The 11,681-nt window shown below is 38.3% G+C and overlaps 1 protein-coding gene across 2 annotated transcripts; it reads right to left on the reverse strand.

The window, feature by feature from the left end:
- Positions 1-2,611: 2,611 nt before the first annotated feature.
- Positions 2,612-10,886, reverse strand: LOC311288783 (membrane-spanning 4-domains subfamily A member 4A-like). 2 transcript variants are annotated; one of them, XM_084406376.1, is made up of 8 exons: positions 10,803-10,886; positions 9,350-9,534; positions 8,778-8,888; positions 8,621-8,680; positions 4,077-4,226; positions 3,800-3,913; positions 3,499-3,579; positions 2,612-3,270 (listed from the first exon to the last, which is right to left on the reverse strand). In XM_084406376.1, the coding sequence occupies exons 2-8, from the start codon at positions 9,518-9,520 to the stop codon at positions 3,193-3,195; spliced, it is 765 nt and encodes a 254-aa protein (XP_084262502.1). In that variant the 5' UTR covers positions 9,521-9,534; positions 10,803-10,886; the 3' UTR covers positions 2,612-3,192. The 2 variants fall into 2 exon arrangements, with proteins under 2 accessions (XP_084262502.1, XP_084262501.1); XM_084406375.1 differs by having other exon boundaries at positions 9,350-9,545.
- Positions 10,887-11,681: the final 795 nt, after the last annotated feature.

Consider the following 11,681-nt stretch of genomic DNA (forward strand, 5'->3'; position numbering starts at 1 on the left):
CCAGATGCAACTGAGTCCTGCTGACGTCAACATTCACATGAGTCTCTGTACATGAACATGGTAAAGTGAAAATCAAACACCTTGGAAATTAAAGGTATGTACAATGTTTTTAGGAATGGCACAAAGGTCTCTGTCTTTGGATCATTGTTTCTAATAGTGTGCTTTTTGTCATTTGTTGTATATCTTTGGATTATGCTGTGTTGTAAATAAATCCAAACAATCAAAAGCCATTCTTTTTTTAATCTCCTCATTCTTTGTGCAAGGTTGCTCAGAATGACAGGGCCTGATAGCTCCTAATAGGGCCGTTAGGGGAGGGTCTTTGTCTTTCTCAGGTGTGAAATCCATGCATATTAATGACGTGATCACGCCTCCCGCATAGAGCTTTCAAAAGTCTTGTGAAGAAATAATCAGTATGGGTTTCATGACCTTATTTCAGTGACAATTGTTTTTTGTATTTTCACAAACCACGCATAAATGTCATTATCTCAAAACTTCAAACTTTTACACACATGCTGCTGATATATTATTGTAGCAGAGTTTGTGCTGAATACAGTATAATCAGACTTTAGCCATGAAAATGTCACAAGTAACAGAAATAAGCACAAATGTTAGAGCATGTCAGAACACCTCCAGGGCCACAAAACACCTCAGACCCGAGAGGGTTAACGGTGTAAAAAACTCAGTATGCATGAAATAGCATTTCACCCCCCCCCCCTTTAAATATGAAGGAAAAACAGTGCTGGAAAATCTTGCAAAAACAAAGAAGCACCAGAGTTTTGCATTAGGCAAACGCAAAAATCTAGCCAAAAATGAATTGAATTGGGACGTCCTTCATCGTGCCGCTGTGACGCAATCAGCCTTCAAATACGGCCAATCGACCCTTCGGAGGATGCAGCCTTCACATTGGGACACAGCTTTTGTGTCAGGGACTTCCTGGAATGTCATATGATTATAGCACTTCTTCATGTGTTCCATATATGGACTAAATGTGCATAGGGCGCCCTCTGGCTGCCAGTGTGTATTGAAAACACAGTACATCAGAGTATCCAGCGCTCATAATGATTACATCGACGCATTTGGGTATAAATTCAATAAATATTATTCCTGTCTATAGAAATCTGATGTAAACCTATGAGAATCTATCAATATTTCTCCAAATCTGCAAATTTTTGAGCTAAAAGCCCTGAGGGACGTTGTTTTGTCAAGCGCTGTCATGACGACCGCACAGGACTTTTTTCCTGAATGGGAGCGGCTGACGCTCATAATTCATATTAAAGGTATGGACTCATTTTTTCATTTCATAACTCCTGACACAAATTAAGACATAACTGTCACTATAAGTTTCTCAGACTACAACAGTGGTCAAATACTGAAACTTGAGTCTATCTTTTTAATGATGTATAGTTTGTCAAGGTAATAACATTAAATCTGATAGTAACTTTGAACTATTTAAACAAAAAAACGCTTCAGTGCGCCGGGGCACTGTGATGCGACGCTGATAAAGCAGACCCTCATATATGAGCTGAAGAATGTGCGGGATGAACCACCATACCATCCATTGCTTTTTTTCACATTTCTTGCATTGTGCCGCAAAATGACATGGACCCATTGCTTGTCTGTTTCCCAAGTGTGCTGTATTCCGCTGGGTTTTTGTTGTTTTGAGGTGCCGTATCAAACTGGTAGTATTGGACGCAGCATTGTTGAAACTGCTCGCATTGATATTGCAAGTGGTTGTTGCACTGCTTTCATATTCCAACTGAAAATAATTCCACACTGCAGATTTTTATCCGCGTATTCCTGCCACTTGCACGATGGCTGCTGTAAAATAAAGGATCAGGCTTGATAGAGCTGATACGGACAGTTAAAAAATACCTTGATCGGCCATGATAATTTAAGATCGGCATGGGACATTCCTAATTTCTATATTTATATCTGTTTACAATTTTTAAAGAAAAAAGGAAGGCTATTTTGTGACATGACACAGTCCATCACCCTTGTTTTAATCAAGTTTTAATGATAAATATGTATGTGTTTCCTCCAGGATACTGATATTCTCCTGCCAGGCTGTTGTTGTAAATAAGAATTCTTTCTTAAAGGGTTAGTTCACCCAAAAATGAAAATTCTGTCAGTAATTACTCACCCTCATGTTGTTCCAACCCCGTAAGACTTTCGTTCATCTTCGGAACACAAATTAAGATATTTTTGATGAAATCTGAGAGCTGGCTCACTCCTCCTGCAGGCTTATGGACACCTTAACTTGCTGGCCCAGAAAATGTATTAAAGACATTGTTAATATAGTCCAAGTGACTCCAGTGGCTAAATCTTAAGTTTATAAAGCGATGAGAATACTTTTTGTGCGGACAAACAAACAAAAATAACGACTTTATTCAACTATTCATTTCCTTCTCTCTGGACCTCGAGTCTTTTCACGTAGTGTTTAAGCGTAGCGCGTCTGTGTTGCACGTCACCATGTAGGCTCACTATTGGGCGACTCTGGTCATGTGTGATACGTGGTGACGTGCAACAGACGCGCTACGTTTTGCCTGGTTAAATAAAGGTGAAAGGGAACACACACAAAAAGACACGAATAAGCCATTTTTCATTCTGTATACTTTATTCTTACAGTTTATACTGTATTAAGCAATTAGTTGTTCACAATCTATCCAGTTTCACGGATGATTAGGTAAAGTTCTTGACTTAAAACGTAAGAACTCATGAAATAGTATCTAGTCTTGAATAGTTATTATTTACTAAGGGTGTAACGATACATGTATTCATCCTGAACAGTCACAGTTCGGTGCATGCAGTCAGATGACAAATACAGTCAGTCACAGATGATCCACACTCCAGTTCAGAAGAAGGGGTAATGCAACGCTGTTTACTAAGCAATAATTAGTAACAAAAGTTGACAGTTAGTTAATAGTGAGAATTGGACCCTAAAACTAAAGTGTGGCCATTTTTCCTATTGTATCAAAATTCTACCAAACCCCAAAATTGAGGTACGAACCGAACCATGACTTCTGTGTACCATTACACCCCTATTGTTTACATATTTGTGACTTATAAAGTCTGTAATTATTATCATTTTTTCTTTTCTATAATGTGCTCTTTTTAATGAAAGACATTAGAGATGGGAAATCACTGGAAAAACCCTTGTGTCCCACCTCAACTCTGTCGACTCTGTTTTAATATTTATATTTTAAAATCACTGTATTGTGGAGGATTTTCTGCAGGAGGATGATGCATGGCAGGGTTGCTGACCACAGATATCTAAAAGAAAAAAGTATATATGAGCTATATGATCAGCTTCCTTGCTTACAGATGACTTATTGATGCTATTAAACACCCAAATTAATGCACCCATTACATCCACACACTTCAAGATCATATATAGTGACACTAAATTCAAATAATACATTTGCTTTGTGGAACTGTTTTTTTTTTTCAGTACCGTTTTAGTCAAAGTCTAATTAAACTGGGGTTACCAGCTTCTCTTACCTCTGAGTTGTTCAGATCACGGAAGTGATTGTGCCCAAAACAACAGGGTTGTTGAGTTAAAACTTGTGGAACAAACGGCACCTTTGGAAAAATGCACACAAATTGTTTTATGTCTTCTTACATGCAAAGACACTGGCAGAGACTCAGTATTTCAGGATTATAGACATCAATATACTTCAAATGGAGTAGAAAAAAAGCAAAAGACTGAAATCCTTCTGAAATGTCCTGGTGTGGAAACTTATGCTTTCATTTGGATATCTTAAAGTCATTTTGCAACTGAAAGACTTGGCGCATCACTCACCTGTGGAGAACAGCAGGAGGTGGCTTTACAGGCAAATGCTGACAGACAGATGGAGATGATAAACTGAAGGAAGGCGAATATCAATGATACACTCCTGATTCCCCAGAAGAGAGTCTGAGAGAGAATTCAACATTAGCATAAATAATAATGACAAAATAATTGATGATGAGCACTCACATCAGTACACAAGCTGTGCAGAATCTATCATCCTTGAGGTTCATATAGTAATACAATATATTATATTGGATAAATGTGAATATAAAAGTTGGTAACATACCTCATACTTGTCCTTAGTATAATTACAATTATAATCATTGCAGTAATTGTACATGTTCAATGGCCCTAGACCAAAATCCAATGAAATCATGATAAAGGAAATGCCTGCAGTTATAGCACTTAAAACGTTCATTCCAAGTGAACCTTTCACCTATAGGTAGAAAAAAAAACATAAAATAGATTAATAAATGAACTATAACTTTAACTTGTTATAGGTTAAAACTTTAACTAGGTATATGGAGTGTGATAAAAATAAACAAACAAATAAAATATACCCACAAGCATCATTTATCAGGGTCTAAGCACCAATGTCTCATGCGGATGATTAAGGGATATGATTGAAATGTATCTATTTAAGAAATAATGTTTTTAACAACATAGTCCAGTCAATCTTCATTAGCTATGGTTCCATCCGCAAAGTATTATGTGCATTTTGAGTTATCACAGATACTTTTGTTAATATTTATACCTCTGTGAGTGACTATTTGGTATTTTCCTAAATTTCTGCAAGCTAATGTTAAGCTAACATAGCATATCAATATCGGTTATATAATGATACTCAGTACAGAATGTCTTGAAAGCTTTCGTTCATGTATTGCAGTAATGCTGTTTTATTAATTTCGGTGTATTTTATTGTTTTTGTGTGTTGTTCAAAATAAATGAACTGAAGTCATTTTAAGTCTGAATTCATCATTTACAACTGTTGAAATAGACTTGAACTTACTACTACTTGGACATAAATATAGGTTTTCTACTGAATGTTCGCCCATAGAAGTATATATAAATAATAATAAAAAGTACCAACTGATTGCCAACACAACTATTGATCCATGATGTTGCACTAACTGGCAACGTTACAAAGTTACGTTGTGGGAATGGATCCAGGAATTTCCCTTTTCCGGTTGCCATAAGTAACTAGTTACGTCGCCATGACGACAGTTTGGTCATTAGATTACGTTGCAGTTACGTAACAGTCACGTATTTTTTATTAGCTGAGATGTCTGTTTAAACGTTTTAAGCCTTGTTCTTTATGACACAAATGAGTGTGCACTCTATGAATGAAATGAGCACAACACTATTATATTTATTTAGCCGCTCTGCGGGTAAATAATTATAATTATCACTCTCTGCGCATCACTCAGCAATCAGGGCTGGATTTCCCGATAACATGGTCTCTTAGCGCCAAATAGCAAACTAAATCTATATTCTAATGTAGCCAATATAATCTGGGGGCACTAGCTTATATTCTAGCTGAGCCCCCAGCATGACTTTAAGGCGACCTTATTTTAGAACATTGTTTTAGAACTTATTCCTTGCAGATGCGTAACGCAGATGTAGAAATTGTTTTTGTGTTTTTTTTATTCCAAATATTCACAAACTTGTAAACTATATCATGAATTATATGATATATTCCGATTGTCAAATATGGAAGTGAATGCCTTTTGGCGCGAGATAAGTTTGCACTGCAATTCAGAGCTGTCATTAATTGCTATAGGAGAGGAAGAATTGTCTAAACTCGTTAAATCATCTAAATCAACAACATGTATGTTAGACCCTATACCGGCTATTGAAAGAGATGTAAACATAAAAGCTTTTTTACCAAGCATTATCATTTGTTCATATGCATTATATATATTTTTTTTTATTTACATCAATCAAATTTTTACCCTTAAATGGATTTGGGAGTTTTTTTGTATTTCCTAGTTCGGGAACAGACACAGTCTCTATGTGATAATAGCTAGGTGAAAGAGGCTCTATGTGATGGGATTTATCTGAACTTGGTGACGCGAGGCCGCTAGCAGACGGTCGGTTTAGCCAGTCTGTCTGCTTCCTGACCTGAGCCCCAGATTGTCATGTTTGAGCTCTAAGACTATGAGCCAAATTACTAGAGAGAAGAACATCACCATCCCAGGAGGGATGAATACCATCTCTTTTCAACAGGTCAGGTCTGCCCCAAAAACTTTTCCAATTATCTATAAACCCTATATTATTTTGTGGGCACCACTTAGACAGCCAGCCATTGAGTGAGCACAGTCTACTAACTATCTCATCACTCCTGCGAACAGGAAGGAGGCCAGAGCAAATTACAGTGTCTGACATCGTACTTGCAAGTTCACACACCTCTTTAATGTTAATTTTAGTGATCTCCGACTGGCGGAGTCGAACATCATTAGTGCCGACATGAATAATAATCTAAGAGAATTTACGATTAGCATTAGCCAGCACTTTTAAATTTGCTTTGATGTCAGGCGGCAAACGGCAAACATGTGGCTCTCGGCAAACATGTGACTATGGTGGCTGGTGGCTCTATTTTCATGTTCCGTGTAATAGAACCGGCAATAACTAGGGCACATTCAACAGGATTGTCAGTGGATTCACTGAGTGGAGAGAATCTGTTTAAATGTTGTTATTGGAACGGAATAGCGGTGTTTTGTCCCGCGACTATAGATATTTAACGACTATAGATATATATATATATTCGTGAGGTTTTATAACCTGGAAGTTCCTGCCTTGCAGGCTAAACTGTTGTCAGTATAAGTGGCATGTATGTTCTGCCCAGTCGCTCATGCGCAGACCACATTCACGCACTGGCAAATATTTCTGGTATGGCACCAAGAGAAGAGTGTTTTTCTGCACAGACCGGCTATGCCGCTCTGTCCCCCACCAAGCGCCTGTGTACTGGTGCTGGCCCGCTCTGCTGGCCGCCTGTCCTACACTCGGTTGCGCTGAGGTTATCTTCTCCACACATAGACCGGTGAGACCGCTCTATTTTTCCCCTATATGTGCTTATGTACTATGCGGGCCCGTGCTACTGGCCGCATCTTTCACATTGATATATATGGACCGGCTGTGCCGCTCTATTTTCATATGAAGTGAAGTGCTTTGTACATGTGTTGGCCCGTTTCTTTACCGGCCACCTGTTCGGCATGCTGTTTTCCCCGGTCTCCCTGGAACTCATGCACTGGATGCTCGGCGCACACGGCGTTGACAATGGGTTCCCGTAGCGTAAGCAACTTACGCAATACGAGAGAACCTCTCGTAAGAGAACGTACTCGGTTACCTAACGTAACCTCGGTTCTCTCTAGAAGAGGAAATGAGTATTGCGTAACCGGCCGTGTTGCGCCACGAGCTTTTGCGCTTCAGACTGTGAAAACCAGAATTTCAGCCTACGAGCCCTGCTTATATACACACTGGCCACACCCACCTTGACGGTTAGAAGGGTGTGACGTCATACAGGGCTCACTGGTAGGCTTAAGCAGTTGCCGCCGGGCAGCCAATGAGCACGCTCTTACAGCCTGCCGTGGTCTGCCTGCTGCTGCACTGCGTTGACAATGAATACAAAATTAAGGATAATTTTTTGGCTTCAGATCTCGAAGAAAGACAACTTTCCTGTAGCGTAAGCAACTTACGCAATACTCGTTCCCTCTTCTAGAGAGAACCGAGGTTACATTAGGTAACCGAGTACGTTTGCTAGGACCCCCTCGAAAACGAGATGGTACATCTCAAGGGGTTAATCCTAATAACAATAAAGAAGAGTTTCAGTTATAGCCCCTCCTATAGGTGCCACTATGACACAGTTTGGTGTGAATTCTCAAAATGTCATGTAGTCTATTGCCCAGTTTCACAGACAAGTGTCTGTCTTAAGTCTAGTCCCAAACTAAAATGCATGTTTGAGCTGTTTTAACTGAAAGCAACTTGCACTGACATATCTTACATATGTCAGTGCCATTATTTTGTCTCAAGGTGCACATCAGTAATGCTTTTTAAGGCACAAAATCTACTTAAATGTCCTAATTGAACTAAAGCCTAATCCTGGCTTTAATCTAAGACCTGTCTGTGAAACCAGGCCTATGTCTATTAAATTTCATTAAGTTTGGAGATAAGGATAAATTTGTGAAAAATGAACATTGCCAGACAGTATAACTCACTTATATTGTCACGCTTCGATAAATAAAAATTTAGTGAAGATTGAACCAACATCCTAGGAGTTTGAAAATGTTTTTTTTTTCCTCCCTCCAAAAAAAATGTTTTTTTTTTGCACCACCTAGTGTTAGACAGATGTGTGTCTATGCACCTGAGTAGATGCGCACTCTTGAGACCTTCCTGACTGTCACGATCCTGGAGGGATGCCTTTTGTTTTGTATGTATTTCTCTGTTGAAATGTCTCTGTTCCCATTTGTTTCTGTGTTTAGTTCCTGTTTCCCTTGTTGCCTTGTTTGTTACCATAGTTACCCTGATTAGTTTCTGGTTGTTCCCAGCTGTGTCTTGTTTGCCATTCACGTCTTGTGTTTCTCATCTATTGTGGCTTTTGCACAGAAAAAAAAAAGGGATAAAACTACACTTTGACATAAGTACATACAAAACACAAGGCACATCGATGGGATCATGACACTGACAAGTTTGGGGTCTCTATGAATTACGGTCACTGATGCCCATAGACTTTTTTGGCAGAAAATTAAGGAAAATTACTATGAACACAATAGGGTTCCAGTACCTCTGGTGCTTAAACCCTGAATAATAACAAGTGTTATGTACTGTACATACCAAACAGGGTGAATTCGGTTTGTTTTCTGCAGAAATGCAGAGTGAGCCTGCGATGATGTACTGAGAGCAGAGAGAAAGACAAAAATCAAGGCCTCTATTGGAATATGTGACTTGTGTTATAAAAGACACAACACTTAATTGTATAGCTGTTTCTTACGATGAGAGATCCCCAGTAAGGAACACCACTAAAGACAAAGATGGATTCTGCATGAATTGAAGACACGATTCCCAACAGGAAAGTCCACAGACCAATCATTATCTGGACAGTCTGTGAAGGACAAGAGAGTCTTTTATAAAGTAAAACAATATTACATTTACATTTATTACAATATAAAATGTAGAAAATACATTTATAACAGCTGTAGTATGGACTTTGTATTTTTGTTTTTCTACAAAAATATCTAGGTACTCTCATTGCATGAAATCACATACTGATTTGCGGACTAGCAAAATCTATTCATTACTTCACATTTTTTGATAGTTTGCAACTCCTAAAACATTCTTCTCTCTGACTGATAAACTATACATTTTTTTTATGATTTTACACTGTAAATGATAAACCTTGTCTTCTATTGCTGTCTTTCCTACATTACCAAGGCATTGTCATTCTTCTATAAAAAAAAATGCTTTGTTCATGTGTGTACAACTCCTTTTTGGAATTTATGTAATTTCCTTACCTCACACATATACACAAAAATCAATTATTTGGGTTTATGAACAATTTCTCACCCCAAGGGCTTTTGGTTGGCCTTTCAGAAAAGGCTGAAGTTCATGAAGAGGTGAAACTCCTGCTAGCTGTTGTCCATAAACAGGCACAGGAACATTTGTCCCAGTTTGTGTTGGTGGTTGAAACTGGATGACAACCGTCGAAGAGTTTACGGGCATGACAGTGTGAGACATTCTTCTTTCTGAATCTGAAATTTACCTGTACAAAATCAGTGTAAATCAAGACTAGATTATAAAATAGATTTTCTATAAACAAACTTTCCAGTTTATTTATTAAAATATTATATATTCATAATAATTTAAGAGAAAAAGAACCTCAGACCATGCTGAGTGTCGTCCACATATTATTTATTTTTCAGAGGTCAGGTATGCATCTTTTACTCTTTATTTCTGAGCATTTGATGTTTTGTATTGACCATCTTTGAATTGATTGGTAATCGGCATGATACATTTACCTGATTATTAATACCTGACTTACTTGAAATTATTAACTCTAGTAGATTACGTTGTATCCATTGTTACCGCAAATCTGCATCAGGTTAGTAACAGACTTAAGTCCAGTTTTGAGTGGAGCATAGGGCACACCAACTGAGATTTCAGAGATCCAGCTAACACTTAGCACTAATTCAAGTGTACTTAGACTGTAAAGGCTAATAAAGCGAATTTCCGATTAGGATAACAAATTGTTGCTAAACCAACCTAAATAGGGTGAGTCTTACCTCTGTTTAATGTAATGTTACTCTAGATGGGAAACCATGGCATGACCAAACCAAAGCTACTATCAGAGAAAGTAAGGTTGGTCGGCTTATATCTGTAGTAGTGGTCATGACCTCTGACAGAGGAGTGTATACAGATATAAGGAGTCTAAATAAAATACTTTTAGAGAGAGCAAGCATGGGAGTGGCCCTCGTGGGATCCACATTAAACGGCGACATTGGTATCCAAATGAACAAGTAAAGAGTTAAATAGAATAATCAAGTCAGATAAATTTTTATTGGAATTAAACTACTTTGCCACACTGAAAAGACCAAACGTGCAGTTATCCAATACCTGCTCTACTGATTACTGCTGTTGGGCCATTTGGCTGGGCCTTACAATATTTATTATTATAAACGTGGTCTTCATGTTGTTGAAAAACTTTTGAATGCAATGTCAATAGTAGTTATTTCCATTGGTTAAATTATTGGCATCAACTAGAATTAGACTGTAATAACAGAGAATGTACTATATAACAAACAGCTCATGTTTAAATTGATCCACATCATTTACATTTAATGCATTTAGCAGAAGCTCTTTTCCAAAGACACTACAAAAGTGCCCTACCAACCAATATAGAAGAAATTCATTTATTAATAAAATAAATACATATAAATAAAATGCAGAATATAATGCAAAGAAAAGCATCTGTATAACAATAATCAGATAGTAACTGTAAGTATATAATTTGTTGTTTTACCAGAAAGAAATCTTCTCTTCGGTTGGTTTACCGCACTTTGCTCTGTTGTTCAGTTCACTCTCCTGAGATAACCCTATGCAAGTAAGATGTCATAAAAGTAACTGCTGATACTGTGCTCAGGTGGTTATGAGGGGTGGTAAAGCTGGCCATATTAGTCATAGTGGTGTGACAGCCTATCAGTACCTGATTCCTGTCTATTAAAAGACTGCAATTATGCTACCTGGGTGTGCATCATTGCTAGCTCCGCCCCTTGGTGCATGTGTGTTTCCATTATAAAGTATGTTTTTAGCTGTCTTGCTAATGATGGTGTTATGTGCATCATTAAAACCTAAATTACTTATTATAGCTGGACTAGGCTGTGCAGGCTGTTGTTATCCCCAGATAGGTTCACTTTGAATATTTGTTGGTGTGGAAGTTTGCGGTAATCTGCCACCAGCACTACAGCTGAGCATTGTTGTGTGGCTCTGTGTCAAGGCTTGAGTAAGTACAACAGAGTACTTAGTTTTTACACATTTCCATCTGACGCAGAAATCAGGCGAAAATGGCTTGTCGTTATCCGGAGGGACAACTTCACAGTAAGTCCCCATACCTGAGTATATAGCCGCCATTTTGAAAAGGAGGATGTTCGTGAGCTAGGGAGACAGTTATTAATCAGGGGAGCTGTTCCAGCATTGTTTGAGTGGAACAATTTCACCCTTCCAACTTCAAGACCAGGGGTATGGGAGAAGAGAGAGCGGCCGCCGGTGTCGTAGGAGGATGACACAGCGGCCGAGGAGGTAACTGACCAGTCATCTCATTGAACAAACATCAGTTTTTTTGCTCCCATTTGTCAAGGCAGCTGTCTGAAATTTGAACACTCAGAGAACTGCAAAAATCAAA

Source organism: Rutilus rutilus (genome assembly GCF_951802725.1).
Source record: "Rutilus rutilus genome assembly, chromosome: 4".
In the NCBI taxonomy this organism is placed as follows: domain Eukaryota; kingdom Metazoa; phylum Chordata; class Actinopteri; order Cypriniformes; family Leuciscidae; genus Rutilus; species Rutilus rutilus.

Bases quoted from the DNA above. Each gene is read 5' to 3' on its own strand.
- LOC311288783 (XM_084406376.1), bottom strand. From the start codon at position 9,520: ATGTCTCACACTGTCATGCCCGTAAACTCTTCGACGGTTGTCATCCAG. The intron at 8,889-9,349 runs GTGAGAAATTGT...TGTCCTTCACAG, and splicing joins GCCAACCAAAAGCCCTTGGG to ACTGTCCAGATAATGATTGG. The intron at 8,681-8,777 runs GTAAGAAACAGC...CTCTGCTCTCAG, and splicing joins CTTACTGGGGATCTCTCATC to TACATCATCGCAGGCTCACT.